Source organism: Symphalangus syndactylus, chromosome 15, assembly GCF_028878055.3.
Source record: "Symphalangus syndactylus isolate Jambi chromosome 15, NHGRI_mSymSyn1-v2.1_pri, whole genome shotgun sequence".
Taxonomy (NCBI): domain Eukaryota; kingdom Metazoa; phylum Chordata; class Mammalia; order Primates; family Hylobatidae; genus Symphalangus; species Symphalangus syndactylus.
This window is the reverse complement of record NC_072437.2, coordinates 100783247-100806125: the sequence shown is the minus strand read 5'-3', so window position 1 is coordinate 100806125 and position 22879 is coordinate 100783247. Positions and strand designations below refer to the sequence as shown.

The 22879-nt window shown below is 34.1% G+C and overlaps 1 protein-coding gene across 10 annotated transcripts in view; it reads right to left on the bottom strand.

Annotated features, from left to right (window-relative positions):
• Positions 1–22879, bottom strand: part of NBEA (neurobeachin) — a 731576-nt gene that overhangs the window by 96476 nt on the left and 612221 nt on the right. For all 10 annotated transcript variants that reach the window (XM_055244143.2, XM_055244145.2, XM_063619313.1 and 7 more), the window contains 2 exons: positions 21787–21902; positions 9753–9865 (listed from right to left, as the gene is read on the bottom strand). In XM_055244143.2, the coding sequence (XP_055100118.2) occupies positions 9753–9865; positions 21787–21902 (229 nt within the window). The remainder of the gene's footprint in view (positions 1–9752; positions 9866–21786; positions 21903–22879) is intronic.

Here is a 22879-nt window from a genome sequence, read left to right as displayed (position 1 = left end):
CATAATGCTGTTGGCAAATAAATCAGTATAAATTTCTTGTGGGGGAAATTGGTAATATTTAAAACAATCATGTAGTTTTGATCAAGTAATTCTACTTTGTATAATTTATTTTTTGAAAAATATACATGACAGTATATCAATAGTTGTCTCTGGCCAGTGAGAATGTGGAGACTTTAGTCTTCCCTATATACTCTTTTTTTGCTGTTTAATCATGAATTTGGTTTATCTCATAGAGATAATTTTAGATGGCTTTTAGAATTATATGACCCAGAAATATATTTCACATGTGAACATTTTAACTTTGATAAATTTAAATTAACTATAGTAACTTTATATTTTGGCTAGTGTTATTGACCAAATATTTCCAAATATAAATTTCTATTATTGGCCAGGGCAGTGGCTCATGCCTGTAATCCCAGCACTTTGGGAGACCAAGTTGGGTAGATCACTTTGAGGCCAGGAGTTCAAGATCAGCCTGGCCAACATGATGAAACCCCATCTCTACTAAAAATACAAAAATTAGCCAGGCATGGAGGTGGGCACATGTAATCCCAGCTACTTGGGAGGCTGAGGCAGGAGAATTGCCTGAATCTGGGAGGCGGAAGTTGTAGTGAGCCAAGATTGCACCACCGCACTCCAGCCTCGGTGACAAAGTGAGACAACGTCTCAAAACAAAACAAAACAAAACAAAACAAAAAACTTCTATTATCAATCTTCATTGATATTTGAATCAGAATACATCAAAACCTTACTAGTTACAGCAAGTTAAATGACAACATGAGGAACAAAAAGACAAATTCAGAAGCCTAGCATTGGCATATAATAAACACATGCAAAATATTGGCTGTTATTTGTTATGTTCTATAAGATAACTGGCATGCTCTCTTAAATGAGTCAATATCATGAAAAAAAGGTGGGGGTGTTAGGGTGGCTGGGAGTTATTCTAACCTTTAGACAAGTAAGACAGAAGAATCAGATGTACTGTGTAGTCGCTGACTGAATCCTGGCTTAAGCAAAACAATTTTTAAGACACATGGGAGATAATTAGAAAAGCTTGATTATAGGCACAGTGTTAGATAATATTAGGGAACTGTCATAGTTTTGTTAGATGTAATCATGGTGATCTGATTATATGGGAAAATACTATTTTTCATACTGAAATATTTAGGGGTAAAGTATGATATATTTAATTTATTTAAAAATACTTCAGTAAACCAATAAAAGCTAAACTGTCAATAACGTGTAGGTATTGGTTAATGGGTATTGTTATTAGGAATTGGTACTTTTTGTTTGTCTAAAAATTTTCATAGTAAAGTCAAAATCAATTAAAATAGAGTACAAAAACAAGCAAAAACCTTTCCAATCAATCCAAGTCTTTCCTATGTTTTGGGTTGTTCTAAATAAGAATGCTTTAAATGACTTGAAAATTTGTTTCTCTAAAATATGTTAAAATTGTGTTCTCCTAAGTGTGGATTAAACATTCCCTTTGCAATTTTATACTGTTAATTGCCTTAATATGGCCTTTTGTCATCAGATGAACTGCAGCAAATCAGTACACAATTTTCAAATACATTATTAAGGAACAGAACCTGAAGTCATGAAACATTAATAAAGAGAAGTGTTAAGATTATATTTTTCTATTAATTAAATATGTTTCTTTTTATAGTTTTTCATAAGATGGAATTGAGCATATTATGAAGAAAGATAATCTTTGATCTAAAGTTGCAATTTGATCAGCAAAATCTATTAGCACTTGGCCGGGCGTGGTGGCTCACGCCGATAATCCCCACACTTTGGGAGGCCGAGGCGGGTGGATCAGTTCGAGAGCAGCCTGGCGCACATGGTGAAACCCCATCTCTACTAAAAATACAAAAATCAGCCAGGCGTGGTGGTGCATGCCTTTAATCCCAGCTACTGGGGAGACTGAGGCAGGAGAATTGCTTGAGCCTGGGAGGTGCAGGTTGCAGGGAGCCAAGATTGCATCATTGCACTTCAGCCTGGGAACAAGAGTGAAACTCAAAAAAAAAAAAAAAAAAAATCGATTAGCACTTTATTTTTTTAATTCAATTTTTTGTAGAGACAGGGTTTGGCTATGCTGCTCAGGTTGGTCTCAGACTCCTGGCCTCAAGCAATCCTCCTGACTTCCTCCCAAAGTGCTGGGATTACAGGCATGAGCCACCACACCCAGCCTTAAGCACTTTCATAGGAATGCTAGTCCCACATAGGACTGAAAGCTTTGGAGGTTTGGAATGACTCACTGACCACATTTCTTTTGACTCCTGTACTCATATCTGACATGACTGAGCATTGTGCAGGATATTTTAAAAGAACTCATTTTTACTGGATAATAGGGAGAGTTTTTCTTTTTTCTTTTTCTTTCCTTCTTTGTTTTTTTTTTTTTTTTTTTTTTTTGATAGTGTATAAAAACTGCCAGGGCATTTAGAAAAGGTAGAGGGCATCTAGAAGAGAAATTAATCACTAGCTTTTTTTTTTTTTTTTTTTTTTAAAGAATATCCTACCTATGTATTATGGAGAAATAATAGGTAACAAATGGAAGATAATGCAATCTATATAACCAGTGCAATTCATCATAGCGTTGTGAGGGTAAAGCAAGAAAATCCATGTAAGATGCTTAGCACAATGCCTGGCATACAATAAACACATGCAAAATATTGGCTATTATTATTATCATTACCCCAAGACAGTTCCTAAGAAAATTAGGTTTATATATCTTAGTGAAAAGTGAACACTTTCACCTACAAACACTAGAGCATCTTAAATCTTCATGTGTCAGTTTGAGAAGTTTTCCAGGTATTAAGTAGAAGGATAGTGATGGGGCTACAAATTAGTTTCAAGATCACTTCTAACTGCTTACTATTCTGTTTCAGCTCGAAAGAAAGGTTAAAGGAGACTGAATTTGGCCTAGTTTTGCATGATAATGCTGTGGTTTAGACACAGAAGTGACATGTGGCTGGTGAAATTAAAGTGCATAAAGCAGGCTCTCTTTTCCTTTCCATAGGTAGGATTCTTCTAAGAGCATACACTAAACAGTGTTCCTGCTGTTTTCAGTTTCTTTAACAGCCTAAAATTTTCAAAGCAGAACGGGCTCTATAGGATTTTTTTTCCCTCTCTTTTTCTGAAAGGGTGATTCACCTGGCTAAGTGGGAAGGAACCAGAAAAGAGGATAGACATTTAGTATAAGCAAACAGAGCCTAGGACTGCTTTGGAAGTTCTGTATAAATCTATAAAGCTTCCTGTCCCCCTATTATGTCTCCAACAAGCAACAGTGGAGATATAAACAAACACAAAAACACTATTTCTGGTTACCAGTGTCTGTGAAGTCTACCTTTTTAGTTGCACTTTTCTTGGTTCTTCCATTTTTTCAATTAGAAGGAGAATATCTTAATATGTCACCGGGTAAACAAAAAAATGACTAACTTCTTAAAGGTATGGACTAAGTCTTATTGCCTTTGTATCTCCAGTGTCTGGCACAGAGTAGGTTGGCAATAAATGCTTGTGTAATGAAAGAATGAGTGAATGAATAAAAGTATTAATTTAAATAAATGAATATCCCATGAGTTTAAAACAGTATCCAAACACTGCCTATCCATACCTTGTCCCTCAGCACTGCCATATTAGCAAGTCTAATGAAAACAATTTTCAACATACTGTGGATTATATGTTAAGGCAGCATTCAACATACATTGAAACAAGTTATTTCAAATTTGGCAGCAGGGTTATTTGGCAGATGGTATATAATTAAATTTACACATTCACACTTTTATCTTTTAGTTTTATATCATCCTAACTACTACTAACAGACCTAGTAGTTTTGCCCATACTTCATGTTTTGTTGTTTAAAATTAAGCATTAGGTAGATTATAATCAAGTAAATGGAATTAATTTCATTTTAGATGTTGTTAACTTACGGTGAAAAAGAAAAATAAAATAGCCATAGAAACTTGCTCTAGTGGAGACTGCAGTGAGCCAAGATCATGCCACTGCACTCCAGCCTGGGCGACAGAGGGAGACTCCGTCTCGAAAACAACAACAACAACAACAAAAAACCCAACTTGCTCTAGATTGCTGAGTGGTGCATTCCCCACCTGACCAATATAAACTCTTTTCTGTGTGGTAGATAGACGTTCGGTAGCATCGAGGGTGGATGGTTGAAGAGTATTCACACTTCAGTGCATCCATTTGCATTATCACATTTCAAAGCCTCAAGGCATTATCACTTCCTTTTATTAAGTGGCATAATAATTTGGGAAAATGGTTATGCTTATCATCATCTGTCAGTCAAACAACTCCTGTGTTAACAAAATATATTTTTTCCACTCGATGAATGGGTGTGTGTATGTGATGTCTTACGTTCATGTCAATATTAGTAGGACTTGGTTTTGTGATGAAACTATTTCACTTATCAGAGGGCATGACTGGGAAATAGGAAAATTCTATTCACACTTTAATGAGCAGAGACTGTGCTTCACGTCAAAGTCATGTAACCACTGTAATTTAAGAGTCGAGTTCATATGAGTATATGTAAATAACTGAAGCGCTAGCATATATCATGTTGTAAGATAGATTTCACCATAAGGTTACATCTCCATAAGGAATACCTATATAAATGGGGTGGGGAGGAAATCTCTAAACCTACTGTTGGTTGGTGTTGAAAAGATAGGTCAAAGGCAGATTGTTTCATCTGCTGACCCTCATGTCAAACAATAAACATAGCCTCTAACCTGTACACATAATAAATAAAACTTGAACCTGTGATGTCTAATCAAATGAGAGGTCTAAAAAATCTTACTGATAAAGAACTTTTTTTTTGCTCCTGTGCTCTTCAAATGTTCAATGAAGTGGGCCAAAGAACAAGTAAGAATATTATAAATATAAAATATTTTAGTCTAAATAAATGTGCATCTAAAGTTCTAATAAACATTTAATATAACCTTAGTGTTTTGATGTTACAGTTTTGATAATTTGATAACTTAAATAGATGGTAAAACAGAATTATTTATTGAATTAAAAATATTTTATTAAATGGCATTATTTTTTAATTTTATTAGAATAAAAAATAAATCAGAGGAATCAAATAAACTTCACTAGGTTTTTGTCAATCATACCAAAGATAGTGAACTCTCAAATGACAATTATGGAAATTTGTTTTGTCACTGCCACTCACTGAATGCCACTTGTGTGTCAGGCATTATACCAGGTGCCTTAACTACTTTACGGTGTTAAAATCTTTCAACAACCCTATTAGGTAAGTATGACTGTGCTCGTTTTAAAGATGAGAAAACAAGTTCAGAGAATTTAGAAAACATCTTAAATTTGCACAACATATGACAGAGAAACAAATACTTGAGCAAAGCCTACATTCTTTTCATGTTCCAGTTACAACCTCTTGATTTTTTTTTCCCGATTCCCACTATTGTTCAAGGCACTTTCAGCTGTGTTTTCTGAAACTTTCATTCAAAAGTTTCCCAACTGATACAACACAGAATTTCATGAAGCCTGTGTAATGTGGTGGTATAAAGAAAGAAAATAAATATTTATTTTTTTTGGCATTGTACATTTCATAGTTTCTTAATTCTTTCATATAGTAAAGAATATAAAAAGTATTTGGGGTACCACATGTTTATTGAAACAAATTCTAGAATTATTCACTACTAAGAATTATTACTGGGATCAGGACTCCCAGTGTTTGTTTCGAAACAACTACTTTTGTTGTTAGAGATCTTTTAGAATGCTCTTGGTTATATCATTCAAGTATTTCAATTCTTCCTTGAGCTTCTAAAGAGTAAGAAACTCTCCATTAAAATTTTCATTTGTGGTATTGATTATAACTACAAGAATTTCATGTGCTTCTTAGTGGACATCTCTTCATTGCGATAATATTGCACCACAGCAGTTTTTCCTTCCAATTATATTATTATACTTCAAATGTCATTTTCCCATTAGGCATATAATAAGATATATTTTCATACATTAAAATCTTGTTTATTGGTGGATTTTATACACGATAGTCTCAGGTTTCTAGCTCATTTGTAAGAAGGTCCTATTAAGAAATTCAATGAAGCATGGGAACAATGCACGAGTAATTTATTAACATATCAAGAGGCTTTAATTTGCTAACATTTTCCTATCATGCTAGGGTGACAGAATAGAAAGAACACATTGCTAAAGCATAGAATATAGTAAAATTGGAAGAAAAGCTATCTATCTTTTAAGAGCTCATGGATTCAACTATTCACAGCATGAAGAACTACATGCTTGCAAAACTACAGTTTGTAGTCACATTGCCTAATTTATTTAGGCTCCATCTGTTTACCTGTATTATTTACTTAACACTATATAAAATTAGAGGAGCACATGTGAGGCACAAAAGGAAAAGCTCTGCAAAAGGAAATACACATTACACAGATTAGCATAAAAACCCTGAGATGGGCTGGGCGTGGTGGCTCACGCCTGTAATCCCAGCACTTTGGGAGGCTGAGGTGGGTAGATCACAAGGTCAGGAGTTCAAGACGAGCCTGGCCAACATAGTGAAACCCTGTCTCTACTAAAAATACAAAAAAATTAGCCAGGTGTGGTGGTGGGAGCTTGTAATCCCAGCTACTTGGGAGGCTGAGGCAGGAGAATCGCTTGAACCTGGGAGGCAGAGGCTTCAGTGAGCCGAGATTGCACAACTGCACTCCAGCCCCGGCGACAGAGCGAGACTCCGTCTCAAAAACAAACAAACAAACAAACAAAACCTTGAAATGTTTATATCTTCAGTTACTGTAGAAACAGTGACTTCCTCATTTATTTTAACTCATTTTTTCCTATATGGATAAATGAAAAAAATCTATGATTACCAGCAAATATGTTACCAGATGCCTTCTACAACCCATACTAATCATAATGAGTGCCACATTTTCTCTGGCTGGGCTAGTGTTTCAAGAACATTTGAGTCTAAACGTCTTAGTGAGGCTGAGCCTGTACTCCCCAGTGAGGCACAGTCCCCACTATACCTATCTCATAAATGCTGGCCTCTCATATGACTATTAACTATCTGAGTTTTCATTTTTGCGCTGGGCTGAACTCCCTTCAAGTGGCTGGGAGTATGTCTGCTTTATTCACTCCTGTACACTCTTTCACTTGTAGAGTGTTTGACATATAGCACATGTGTGATAAATATTTGTTGACTGAACAACTGAAAGATTGAATAAATAGATGGAGAGAAAAAAGGAGCTTCAGTCTGTAAATTTCCTTTAAACACAACATCCCAGTTGATTTCAAATAAAAAGAACTTCCTTCCTTGTTTTAAAAATAATACAATAGCCATAATAGTAGTCATCATACGAGGTTGTAATATGCTTCCTGAGAATCTATACTCTGAATTTTTATCGTATATATATTTTATAATGTCTAAGTAATGGCTATTCAATTAATGTTAAATAAAATACATGTAGACAAGATTTTGTCAAAGAACTAGTTTGACAGTTTTCATCCTCACATCAATAAGTTAGTTTGGTTTTGTCTTACACCCCAAAATTACACTTCAGCCTTGGCAAGTCATGTATGCCATTCAAATATTCTCATCCAATATGGATGTAGTAGCATATATTCATCATCATTATTTGAAATACAATTCAAAGCATATGGCCTATATCAATGATTCACCAGTCTATTATGGTCATATACATAGCATTAGCTAATACTGATGTCCCCACACTATTCTAAGTCCTTTATGCTTATTAACCCATCCACCACTCCACACAACAACCCCATTATTATTGATGTCTCATTATATAGGTGAGGAAATTAAGACAAAGAGAAACTAATACTCTTGTCTAAGGCTCCACAGCTGGTAAATGGCAGAATTAGGATTTGAATGTAGGCAGTCTAGCTGCAGAGTTCTTGTTCCTAATCTTGTCCCTAATCCAAAATTCTGAAATCTCAAATGCCCCAAATCCAAGTTTTTGAGCACTGATGTGATGCTTAATGGAAACACTGCAGCGTTTTGGATTTTGGGTTTTCAGATTAGGGATGCTCGGCTGGTAAGTATATAATGTATATATTGATATTTCAAAATCCAGAAAGATCCAAAATCCAAAACACTCTGGTCCCAAGCATTTCAGATGCAGGATACTCAACCTTCAGGTATTGTCTCTTGTGTGGGTCTCTCTAAAATATTGTACTTTATTTTTAACTTTTTGTGGGACTGATCTTATTATTTAGATAATCTATAACTAGATTTGTTCCTGAAGGGCAGGCTGCATGAATTACAATGCTTCTATCTACCTTATCTTAAGTAATTTAGTTACCTGAATGTGGTAAATAGTTAAAAATTTTTGGTTGACTCACATTGGAAGAATTACTATATTTGCAAGCATATTAGAATTCATTTGCTAGCAATTTATTTCTACCAGTTGTATGACTCTCAGCAAGATGTTGGCTAACTGATCTTTTAGGTCCCTTTAACATCTATAACACCACAGCTAAAATTACCCATGAGCTACCAACTAAAATTTAATAGGGAGTTACATAAAATAAAAGAACTGGAGAGTGAATGACGCATAAGACCATGAAAAAATTAGTAAACAGTCTTCAAAAGAGGCTAAGAAATATCCCATGTGTAACAATAATACTTAATACTGAGGAAGTGCTTCTATGTGCCAGGTACTGTGTTATATTCCTTAAATGTACATGTTATTAGATCTGTGCAACTATTTGACATGGGACAGTATTATTATTCTCATATTACAAATGGGACGAGAGAAACTAGCTTTAGGTCACACAGCTAGTAACTAGTGCAATATAGAACTTCAACTTGGGTAGGTCTAGGTTTCAAAGGCCAGAAATGGGGCAGAAGCAGGCATGCTGAGTTAAAAACCATCTGTGGGATTAATTTTAAATCAGCTTTAATGTTGTTTCCCTAAATCACAGGGCTTATGCTGCTCTTGTCAATTAGCCCCTTAAACCTGCCCTCCAAAACCAAATGTATACACAAATACCTTTCCACTTTCTATGGATTGCTAAATCAGACAATCAAGTCTGACAGAAAAGAGAGATACATTCAAAGTCAATGGGCTGAGGCTTTACTATGGCTAACATACATAAACTTTAAGGCAGGCCTCTGGTGTAAGCTTAGACTATAGAGCAGCTTTTTGGGCTTAGTTCCCAGTTCTTCACTGAATTTCAAACAGTTTAGTATCACACTGTAGTTTCCTCTGGACAAATGAGGTGAGCTACTAAAAATTTTACCTTTTATTTCTTATTACCATTATGCACCATTTTCTTGCCATCTTTTGGGCCATATCTTCTCTCTCATATATAGACAGACATTTGATAAAATTAACTGACTTTCTTTTCAGTATTACATTTCCCTACAATGTGTGTATTTTATGGTCAATATAAATGTTTTATCATCTAAGGAACATATCACATAAATGATTTGCCATCATATTTTCTACTAATTTTAGGTTTTTAACCTTGACTTTAAAGCCTAGGATATATCAGAAACCTCTCTCTACATCTGCTATTTCTCAAATACCCATTTCATTTTGCCTATGCTAGTACTAGTTTATCTTCTTGTAGCTTAATTCCTGTGCTAAGAATTGGTAAGGTTTAGAAACTGACTATGTAAGTCAAGATAATCAGTTTCACTTTCTTACAAACATTAACTGGCTATATATACTCTGACAGAAATACTATTAGACTATAGCCTTATGAAGAAAGCTGACTTCTCTATATTTAAAAGTTACCTTTGATAGATCCCTAAAGTTTCCTGGAAGAGTCAGGTCCAATTCTTCTGATTCATAGTTGGTTAACACCCACGGAAACACTGGATATTGGTTCAGATCATTATATGTCCGTCCTAGTAAAGAAAAACAGAAATAAAAATTTGTATACACAAAATGCTTATGAAATAGTTTCTGTTTTTACAAAGCATCTATTGAATTTCAGAAGAAAAGTAACTTTTTATTTATTGAACCATATCTTTAACTCTGATAACGATGCATTTAATGTGAATTCACTCAATAATTGTTTTAAGACAACTAGAATTACTATTTATAAGATTGTGACAGAGGTTACTGGCTGGCTATTGTAATTGATTCTCCTCTTCCTGTGTTACACCACATTTCTCAGCCTCCCTTACAAGTAGCTATGGCCACGGGATTTAGTTCTAATCTACAGAATGTGAGCAAAGTCTCTTCAAGACTTGGCCCACTGAAACTTCCTGCATGTGTGTCTCATCTCTCTTCTGCTGACGTAGATAATATTGCAACCCTGGAAGCAGAGCCTTGTCAGTCAGAGGCCCTCAAAGTAATTATGGAGGAAGTCACCCCACTGACCTGCACATCTGCAGCTTATGTGATGGTATTCTATTTTATTATTTATTTATTTATTTATTTATTTTGAGATGGAGTCTCCCTCTGTTGCCCAGGCTGGAGTGCAGTGGTGTGATCTTGGCTCACTGCAACCTCTGCCTCCCGGGTTCAAGCGATTCTCCTGCCTCAGCCTCCTGAGTAGCTGGGATTACAGGCACATGCCACCACACCTGGCTAATTTTTGTATTTTTGGTAGAGATGGGGTTTCACCATGTTGGCCAGGCTGGTCTTGAACTCCTGACCTTGTGATCCACCTGCCTTGGCCTCCAAAAGTGCTGGGATTACAGGCCTGAGCCACTGCACCTGGCCGTGATGGTATCTATTATAATGAATATATATCTAGAAATTATATTATGAGTACACAGAATACTATCTTAAACTTATATCAAGAATGAATGCAGAGAATTTGCGAGTGGACAGTACTCTGAAGCTAGGATGAAAAACTACAGAGGCAGATGTCAATCACACATTTTTTCACTCCTTAAGTTCATGAATTTTTTTTATCTTATGTTGTTTCACTTTAGTGAAGAACTGCTGGATCTCAGGGTGAATATGTCTGTTTATGTTTTGGTAGAAAGACTTAAATATTTCAGGTGTGATATTGAGGCACAGTGGGAATGGGGAAAGTTTAGGGGAGCAAGCTGTGGCCCCCCATCATAAACTGGAACTGAAAAAACATATGATTAGGTGAAATTAAGAGAATAGCTATTAAAGAAACAGGATCCTAAGAAAACCTTTGTTGAACAAAATTATTTTTTATAAAAATGTGTTATGATCCAAATATCAGTAATTTTCTAAATTTCCATTAAAATTCACACAAAACAGCTATTTCACTGGTATTTAGTGATATGAATTTCATCCAGTATGCCGTGGTTGCACACACCACGCGTACTATCACAGTAGCATAGATATGCAGATATTATCTTGTTCATCATCAGGAAATTACATTAAATGATATCTGCTCTTATAGCATTTGGAAAACATATCTGTGAAATAGAAAAAAAAATAACTACAATCTGAGTAAGAACCAAAATCTGCAACTGCAAGCACCAAACAAAATTAACACATTTAGAAAACATTTTATTGATGACTATTTTATCTGTTTATTATATGAAGCTTTGCATTTTACAACTAAACTGCATATTGCTTTAAATGTATAAACTGGTGTGGGTATGTAATATAGGTGTGGGTAATGGCAGCAGAATGTTGCTTCCACTTTGCATTTACTGGGATGAGGTTACAGCTAGATTAGGGCTTCCCCTGTGTTGCCTCACCACAGTTCTCATACAGACCTCTATTATACCTGATACACATCGCTGTTTACTTCTCTGCCTCTCCACCAGTCTGTAAACTCATAAATGTCAGGGCTGGGTTGTTTGTTTGTTTGTTTGTTTGTTTTAATCTCTGTGTGTTGGCATATGCCATCTGCCCAATAAATGTTTGTTGATGGAATGGATATGCATGTGATAAAAATGGAATAAAATGATCCAAATTTCAGAAGATGAACAAATACAAGTCAAGTAAAGGAAAACTGCAGAACATTATCTTTAGAAGATGAGGATTATGCAAAGGCATAGAGGTATATATGAGAGAGAATGATATTGTGAATGTCTACATTTGTGTTTAAGTCTATGGAGAATAATAATAATGATGAGATTAAACAAGAGTTTGGAGCCATATTAAAGTTTTTTGACATGAAAATAATCTGCTAAAACAGTACCAATATTGTAAAATAAAAGCTGTACATTTCTAAACTTGAAAATTTATTACTAATAGTTCATTTGTATGCTAACCTAGGACACCTGATTGGGCTCAGTACTTTTTTTATATGTATATATACAAAGAGTACAGATTGGCTAGACAGAGCTATTTCTGGGATCCTAAATGGGTCTATGGCAGAGTTTAGAGCTCTTCCATTTTCTGAGGGGAACTGTTCTACTTAAAAATCTGTAGATTTTAATGAAAAGCAAGTATTCCAGTGTGTATTTTTTTAATAGAATAATGCTGATGCTACCTATCTAGATATAACATATATTACTTAAATTAACTGATAGATGAAAATCAGATACCACAATTGTTAAAATAATTTCTGGTGTTTTGTAATTTATATATTAAGTAAAACTGTTAAAATAAAAAGCCAATTTACATAAACACAGTATTTAAATGTACTGTATAAATGCAAACAGCATAAAAATGTAGACTATATTTGAAGACACTAGCCTTTTAATAGAAATGATTTTCTAAGAAAGAAAAGGATACTGCTTGAGGGTAGAGGGGAGGAGGAAGATAAAGATCCAAAAACTACCTATTGGTTACTATGCTTATCATCTGGGTGACAAAGTAATCTGTACACCAAACACCCATGACATGTAATTTATCCCTATAAAAAATCTGCACATGTACTCCTTGAACCTAAAATAAAAGTTAAACAAAAATGCTATTTTTGGAAAAAAATACAAAGAAGAAAAGCATTATTTAAAAATGCACACACGTATACACAAAATGAATGATGCCAATAGCCATATTTCACGTCTATTATTCTGTCCTGCATTTTTTTTTGTAATTCACTTTCAATAATCTTTGAGAGGTCCTTTGAAAATAAGTGCTAAAAAGAAAATTTTAGTAATTTTTAAATTAGCAGAAATTTACAGCATTATTTTAATTCTAATAAATATAATAAACTTTATAAATAAATATAATGACATTAATGCTTGTTTTTAATAAAAATTTCTGCATAAGAGCCTTGTAAAATGGACAGTCATATATGTATTTGATTTGAATTAAAAATGCACAATGTATTTAATGTTACATGGAAAAAGGAGTGATTAAGTGGCACTTTGGGGTTTTGCATTGGTATGTTTTAATCATGAATTAGCATTACTCCTTTAATTATGTTACTGAACATCTTTGTGAAATGAAAAGAAATACTGTTCATTAAATCATCCAAAAAGTGAGTTATTTCCAAAGTACTACTTGTTAGGCTCTGGCATACCTAGATGTTTAGTTACTAATTGTTTTGTTTTTTCTTTAGGATAGTTGATATTTAGTAAATACACCGGTGCTATAATTGGTAGGGTCCTTTCCTTCTCCAGCAGTGGTAAGTAAATATATATATTTGTGTGTGTGGAGATTATCTATCTATCTATCTATCTATCTATCTATCTATCTAATCTATCTATATCTATCTATCTACATACATAATCTCCACACACACACATACACACTTTATTTTGCTAACTATGCTTATAAGAATTTATCTTAGAAGATGAATATTAAATACCGCAAGCCTATGACACTAATCTACTCAAATAATAAAAGTGAAACACAGTAAATGAGATCTCAGAAACACTGGATATGTTTCTTCATTAAAAAAAACTTTTTAATTAAACCATCCAATTTAATGTTTTTATGTGGCACTTTGGTTTTGAAGGTAAAGTGATCTAGAGACAGCTGACAAAGAAATTATAACTGCAATTCCTTGGTGAAAATGTTAATGACAGCAAAATATTGTTTAATTAGATGATTGCAGCATCTGGATTAACACTCTTTAAGAGCGATGTTCCTGTGCTTGTCTGCTTCTTCACACTTTACAGACATTTTGTCATCTCTAGGTCATTAGGAAAGAATTTTTAATGATTTTTCTAGAAGCAAGCAGTTCAAGTTACATCTAATTAGATGACAATAATAAGCCCAACACATGCAGTAGCTAAATATATACATAATTAACCAGGGAGGGCTTGTTCATCACAGAGTAAAAAAGTGGAAAATGCTAAACAGGAGAAAAAGGTTGGGGTTGGAGAAGTGGTGCTGAATTCATTAGCTGATCATACGAAAAACAACTCAAAATCCTTAAAAAAAATTCTCAAGTTTAACGGGATCATTTACACAAAGCTATGTTAGCAGTTACTCTCCTATTTTTTAAAAGGCAAGAATTACAGGCTTTAACATCTTTTCCGTAATATTATCTAACAAGGTATAAAATAAGGCATAAGTTGTATTTTTCAGAAAACGAACAGAAATCAGGTCAATTTGGGAACTGAAAGTTGAAACCACATTTTTAGTAGAACTCTAAGTATCATTAAGATTATTTTACGCAATCATCTAAAATTTAATGTTCTTTGAAAAAAATCAAGTGTTTCAAAAATAGTTAAATAAATTATGCCATATTTCTAAGTTGGACTCTCATGTAGTTTTAAAAGTCATGCCTTCAAAGAATATTTAGTGAAATGGAAAAAGTAGAAAGCAAACCTGTGTACATTACAGTTTCCCAATGATACACCACACACAGAGAAAGAAAAACAGAAAAATCACCCAAATGTCAACTGTGATATTTACGGTTAGACTTTTGAGTGGTTTAATTTTTAAAATTACCATTTTTTGTATTTCCAATTTTCTATAATGAACATTCATTAAATTTATAAATAGAATAAAACAAAGCCTAAGAACACATTTATGGGATTTTAGATGTCTTTTAAACACGTTTCCTGAATATTTGGCAAGCTTCTTTTACTATGTAAAGTATCTCTACAAAACTTACATGCAGTAAATGTGTGTTTATTTATATGCAATTATGCATATGTACACATACCACAGGAGGGTGTAAAAAGTCTGCATAATGCATTAATACTATGATACTGAGACCATGTGCTTTATACAGAATCTTATTTTTAAAAGCATCTAGAAAGGATAAAAGTGAAATTGGTCAAGTATGAGACTCCTTAAGAAATGGGTCATAAAATGTACTTTGTATTTCATCCTAAAATAATATTTTTGGGAAAAAAGATAAATCTGAGAGTGTAATAATAATGTAGAGTTTGGTACTGTTTTAATCTAAGTCAGAATTATTTATAGAATATTTGTGGATAATATTTATAGAAAATATGAAATTTATTAGGTCACATTGACCTATATTTTTAAACATGTGAAGCCAGAAAACATTGTTTCATCTTGTCAACCAGATTCCAATTCTGTAACACTTCTCTTTAATCCAAGAGGTTTAAAGAATCCCTCGTCCAGTAATTCTGGTGAATTTACATAATAGATCACAACATCCTGCAAATATTTACAAAAATAAATATTAAGTAACTTAATTTCATGGGTATTTACTGAGCAAAACTTTTTTTGTCATTGGGAAGATAAAATGCACATAAAATGCTAAGGATGCCCTATCATAAGAGTCAAAATGTGTGATACTGACGGTGTTATATGAAGATTAATAAAATTATTTTTAGGTATGTCTTTTTACAGAATATAGATATAGGGCAGTAATTCTCAAAGTGTGGTCCCTAGATCAATGGCATCAGCATCAAATGGGGACTTCTTAGAAATGCAGCTTCTTGCGGCTCAATCCAAGCCTGCTGAATCAGAACTTATGGCAGTGGGGACCAAAGATCTGTGTTTTAGCAATCCTGCTTTGGATACACTGAAGTCTGAGAACTGCTGGTATGATGGATGCTGGGAGCAATGATGGCTGGTGGTGTTGATGGCTGGTGGTGTTCAGCTATGCCCATCTCCAAGAATTGCTATCATTAGAAGAAAGCCCCCAATCCAGTCATGTCTCCTTCCCAGGAGTCTGCATCCAATGACTGCAGAGTGGAGGTAATGAAGACCTGGCTCCCTTGCCTCAAGCCAAGACAACTTGCAACGGTTACCCCAGCCCCAGGCACCCCGTGGGATCTACCGAAGCCTTTGTCACAACTGCACTGAGGTCTGAATCCTCCTTCTGCCCAGTTCTAATTTCTTCACTCCCCCACAGATGTTGATCCCAAGGGCTTTCCAATAAAAATCCTCAAGCAAATCTCTGTCTCAGAGTCTTTTTCTCTTGATCTAAAGCTTAACTGAAAACAGTGCTAGCTTCTACATTAAAGATAATAATTCCAGGCCCAGATCTAGTACTAGAATAGCAGTATCTACAAAAGTCATGACAGTAAATAAACTTCAAAGGGTTAATTTGATGAAATATAAAAGAAAATGACAAAATTGTTTTAAATCATTAACTATTTAGGTTTTAAAAGCAGCCAATAAGTTAAAGCTGGTGATTGGAGGTGAAGTTGTATGGTACCAGGAATATCCTGGAACAGTATGCTGTAGTAACTGAATGAAGACTCTGGAGCTAAACTGCCTAGGTTTGAATCCCGACTGTGTCACTTATTGGCTAATAACACCTATGACTTGGGCCAAGTTATTTAGCTACTCTCTACCTCATCTCTGTAAAATGGGGATAAGAACAGAACCTAACTCATGGGGCTATTGTGAGGATTAAATGAGCAAATACATATAAAGTCCTTAGAACAATGTTTGGCACATTATAAATTATTCAATAATCATAAACTATTATTTACTATTTTTTCTGAGTTCTTATTGTTAACAAATGTTTCTTTTTTTTTTTTTTTTTTTTTGAGACGGCGTCTCGCTCTGTCGCCCAGGCTGGAGTGTAGTGGCGCAATCTCGGCTCACTGCAAGCTCCGCCTCGCGGGTTCACGCCATTCTCCTGCTTCAGCCTCTCGAGTAGCTGGGACTACAGGCGCCCGCTACCACGCCCAGCTAATTTTTTTGTATCTTTAGTACAGACGGGGTTTCACCGTGTTAGCCAGGATGGTCTCCATCTCCTGACCTCGTGATCCACCTGCCTCGGCCTCCCAAAGTGCTGAGATTACAGGCATGAGCCACTGTGCCCGGCCAAGGAATGTTTCAATAGGAAAAATGAAACAAAGACATAATAAAAATACTATTATTTTTTCTGAATCTTGATGTCAAATAAAAATATTTAAAACATATTATGACAAAATATAAGCCAACCATGTCTTGGCTTTAGATTACCTAAGAAATTACATTTGTCAAAAAGAAGACTAACATCCTATCTAGAAATGATAAATCTTAAGTTTCAATCAATCAAATGAAATAAATACTTCCTGAACAATAACCGTATCCCTAAAACAGTGTTATAAAATAGTGTGATTATTTTTAGGACCCATGTTCGTTACAGTGATACTGGTACAACTTAACATCTTTAGAGCACCCTTTAATTTAGGATCATAAGAGAACTCTGAAGGGTGATTTGATAAGAAGAGATGAATGGATACACACTGTCCACCAATCAGGAAAACAGGCAAATCTAATTGCTGCACTAACAAGTATTCAATCATGGCATTACTGAGGCTTCTCTAATAAAACCATCACCCATGTCTTTAATGCTGGTGCTCAGTTTAAACTGGGACTCCTATTTAAAATTTCAGGATGATAGCAAAGGAAGAAGTAAATTAATAGTAATATATCCAGGGAGAGTACCTCAGGATATTCATATTCACAATTTTTTTCAATTGTCATTCTACTTATTAAGGTTTATTTTGCCTGGATAGTCATCTACATCAGACAAAATCCTTAAAGAGTTCATTTAAAGCTCATCTTTTCCAAGGTTTCCTTGAGTAGACTATTTCATATTAATCTCTCACTTCTCTAAACTTTTATTACACTGAATGGCACTTAATCCTGTACTTTCTTGTATGTTTTAAATGTTTTATATGCAAATCTTGTCCTGATAATTAGATCTTAAATGGCTAATGCAATTGTGCTCAAACTTTTTGTATCAGAACCAACTAGAGGGCTTTCTGAAAGGCAGGTTGCCAGCTTCCGATTCAGTAGGCTTGAGGAGGAGTCTGAGGATCAGCATCTCTAACAGGTCTCCAAGGTACTAATGCTGGTCAGGGGACTACACTTTGATAACCATTGAACTAGAACAAATTACAGTGAAACTTTTTTGTATAATGATATTGTACAAAGTGTCATTTACTCTCTTTTTGCCATACCTGCTGCCATATGCTCATCCAAATACTTCACCTCACATTTTCTTCTTGGAATGCCCTCTGCCTACTTTCTAATGAATTCTTAATCATATTTCAATTCCCAATTTAAATGTCACCTATGGGAAGCTTTTTCTGCTCTCTTAGTTATAAGTAACGGCTCCTAGATTTGACTACTTCAAATGGCTTCACATATACTACCATTATAATACTTTTTTATACATTATAAAATTGTACACAATTTCATACATTCCAATACTTTTTAGTGGAATTACTGGTATACGTCTGTTTCCTCACTATATTACGATCTTTTTAAAGGGAGAAGCCATACTTTAGTTGCTTCTGTAGTCAGGGAAAAATAGAATATGTGGTACATAGTAAATATTCAGTAACAATTTACTATTACTACTGTAATACTCTCCTTATAGCACTAATGCTAAGGAAGCTCAATTTTGATTTCTGCCATACATAATTATCAGTTTAATTTTTCTAAAACTCCACATCGCATTCCCTTCTCTGACACTATACTGACTCCTAAAAGCCTCTTTATAATCTGGCTCTTCTCTAAGGCTCGAATATTATATATAATTCTCTACTACAGACAAGGTATGATAATTCTGTCCACTGAATACACCGTATTTATACAACTGGCAGAAATTTGTGAAGCTCTTCTCTTTTTTTCTCGCCAAACACATTTTAAAATACCTCCCCTCTGCTAAGCTCATGCAGCATTCACAATAGCAATGATTCAGCATTTACTATCAGCCGTCTTAAAATGTCTTATTTATGTGTATTTCACTTATTTATCTAGACTGTACATGTTCTGTGTTCCTAGTCCCTATTGTTAATTTTTATCCCATTGCCTACAATAGTCAGGCTTTCATGTTTAGTTATGATAATTGCAAAGGAAGTACCCAGTAATTTTTGAAAAAATCAGTGGCCTATATAATCTTCATGTTATAAATAAAACAGACTTCAACGATTCAAAAAAGAATAGAAAGATGCTTTTAAATTCCCACCACAGTCTGCATGCTCTGGCTCAGAAACCCAAAGATTGTCCCGAATAGAAAAAAGCGTATTAGGCTCTATACTGCTCAGGTGCAACTTTTAGAAGGGAAGACAATGTTATCTCTATCCAGATTTAGACACAGCAACCTTTCCAGAGTTGGACAGATAAAGAGACTCCCAGAAAGTAACAGGCATGAAGTGGGTGGTAGTTATAGGTGGCACTGTACCACACTGTGGGAAAATGACCTTACATGAGTAAAATGCAGTGGGAAGGGATGGAGACTAGAAGAGACCTTTACAACAATGAACTAGAAAACATTCCATCCAGAGCCTGGAGAAAATCTCGTTTTAGAATAGCAAAACCATTTAATATGAATGCCTGCTACATTGGAAACTGAACTGGAAGTGAGGTATAGCACCCTGCCCTCCAGTTTTATATCCAACAGCTCCAAATAGCTAGCACAGCCAAGGGAAAAAAATCGTAAGTCCATCTAATGGTGTCTAATGATATTAAGTCTTGATAGGTCTCTCAAGAGCAGATAATATAAAAACTTAATACAGGGAATACGGAAAAATGTTACACAAGAACGTACAGAGAATATCATCCCGAAAAATCAGGTAAAATAATATAGCTGAAAATAATATACTGCATGAACACATAATTTCAATAGTTTGAAATCTTTCTTAATTTGCAAAAAGACGTAGACCCCAGAGTATGAAGTTAATAATAATCTGGATTCTGACTAGTAATTTATATTTGCGAATATAAGCAATGAATGAGAAATAAAATTGAGTTGAAGTTTTTGTCTTACTTAGGTATGATTTAAAAATGTTAATTCATTTTTGAGTTCAAATTAAGAAAAATACAGTTTATAAGGCTTTTAAAAATGTAATATCTCTAGGGGAATTGATAACAAGGTGCTTACATTTTAAATTTAAATCACAAGAGCACTGAGCAAAAAAGCATTCGTAAAGCCAGAGAACAAACAATATAAAAAGCAAGAGAACATTAAAAAAAAGTATAAAACAAGATGATATAAGACCAAACATACCAGTTATTACAACAGATGTAAACATATTAAATATTGCTATTAAAATATTAAAAGTCCATGATAGAGTTAAAAGTTAAAATTCAACTTATGCTCCAGGACAGAAAGTTGGCAGATCTGGGATTCTATCCCTCTTCTCTTTGGTGTTGAAAGTTACGTTCTTCAATGAGAACACATGGACACAGGAAGGGGAACATCACACTCTGGGGACTGTTGTGGGGTGGGGGGAGGGGGGCAGATAGCATGAGGAGATATACCTAATGCTAACAAACCTGCACGTTGTGCACATGTACCCTAAAACTTAGAGTATAATAATAAAATAATAAAAAAAGAAAGTTACGTTCTTTCTGCTACACCATGCTATTTACTTAAATATGCTCATGAAATTAAGTTCTTTACATTTCAGATGTTTAAATTCATTCTATTTATAAATAAAGTGCTAATTAAATAGTATAACACATTTCTTTTATCTTTGAGGGAGTAAACAGGTTTATTCAAGATATATATGTGTATATACTACATATATGAATAAATGCATGTATATATGAACATATATACATGAATGTATTGGGATTAAAATGAAAAAGCATTTTAATACATCAAATAGCTTTATTCCCTTTTGTGGACAAATCAAGTTTTGTCTATTTAATGCATATCTATATTACCCACATTTAACATATACCTATAGTATCTTTAGTCACGCTTATGTATGATAGATTAAAAAAGAGTAATATTACATAGTTATATTTTTAAAGTAATGATTCAGAGAAGTACACTGTTCTACACGGTTGTGAGCATTCATTCATAACAAAACAATAATTATGGTAAGCACCTTTATTTATATGGTTATTTAAATTCATCTAGTTGCAAAAACTTTTTGTAGAGCCTAGTTTATAGAAGTAAACTCTTTGTAATTCATCATAAATAAGGGCTTTTGGAGCTTAACTTAAGAAAAAAGATGAAGTACTTAAATCTCATAGACATGTTTAACCACTGACAACCACTGATTTAGCAGAAAACAAAGCCACTACCTCCTTTTGATTTGCAAGCATGGTACTGCAGAGGTTGATGGCAGTTACTCATAATTTAGAAAATGTAATCTGATTTTGTATTTTTATTTGAAGATTTTAAGAAAGATGCTGTAACCTAATCATGCCATAATCCAGGTGACATCTGTACTAGGCAGAATCCTGTTGTTATTCTCCTGTCTAGCTGCTATTGCTGAGAATGACAAAGTAGTGAAATTACTTTTCCCATTATTATTTCCAGACACTCTGGCAATGGTTTGTTGACTCTAATAAACCTTCAGACAAAGCTGTCAGCAAAGGAAATGGCAGAAGGAAAGCAAGGAAAAGCCTCTTCAACAATAAATGCATCTAAAAGTTTGGTATGAGCTTGTACAGTTTCTGATAAAATTTAATGTGAGTGCTTCAAACTTTACTCTAATGCTGCACTTGAATTCCAAAGAGAAAAATGTATTATGTCAGGCTACATTACCGTGATTTTGACGAACATAAACATATTATTAGATTAAAGAATGAGACATCTTACCTGCAATAGTATTAAGGAACATCAAATATTCGAAGTTTGAAATTTCCCTTCTTTGCCAGCGCTGAGTCATATTGGAAGATTTATAAAGCTGTCGAGGAGTGGCCAATGATATCCTCCTAGCAATTAAGCACAGCATAACAAACATAGTCTCTTTAATTCATAACTTTAAAAAATCCAATATTAACTAATATATTGGTTTGATAATCAATTTAAAATAATTTATGGTTTATCCTTCTTAGATGAATTAGAAAATATATTTTAATTGTAGAAATTAGCAATATTTGAGAATTCTATTATAGAGAAGATACACTTAATTACTCAGGATAAAACAATTTGAAAGCAACCTTATTTGTGAAATCATAGCTGCAAATGAGCATTTCACAAATCAACAAGAAAAAAAGTAAAACTATACGTAAGATAAATCAAGTAGCTTTTAAACAATACAGCAAATCTGCTCCATGTTAACTAGGTAGATAGGTAGTTAGGTAGTCAGGTACCTGCTTACATGCATTTGACTTAATGTCTATCAATGAACTTCTTAGACTTGCCTTCACACACAGAGTGTGTACACATGCACAGCCTCTGCCCGTACAATATCTATCCCTGCAATGGCGTAAAATATAAACAACTGGAACTTTGAAAAAATGCATGGGTCCAGAAGAAGGGACATAGGAACAGCCTAAGGGAATAAACCATGACAATTGGTCCAAATTATGAAACTTTCCAGGTTCAATGTGTTCATCTAAAAATAACGAAAGCAGTTGTATTTAGAAAAGTATGATAAAGCTACTGGGTTTTTAAACTGATTGACAGAGGTTCTCAAACTTTTTCAATTCATGGCACCCTTAGTATCTCCATAATTTTTCATAGTGCTCCTTGACCAAGAGAAATATCTTACAATTTTGTTTATTAAGTAGTTAGCTCTAAACAACTCAATAAATATTTAACATCTTAACAACTGAGTAGCTATTTGAAAATACAATACCCATAAACTTAAAGAGAAATATTTATATTTCATTCTTAAATAACCACATTTACTAATGGGGTGTGTATATCTGTTGGAAACTGCACAGCTTCTGAAACCTTGGAATCA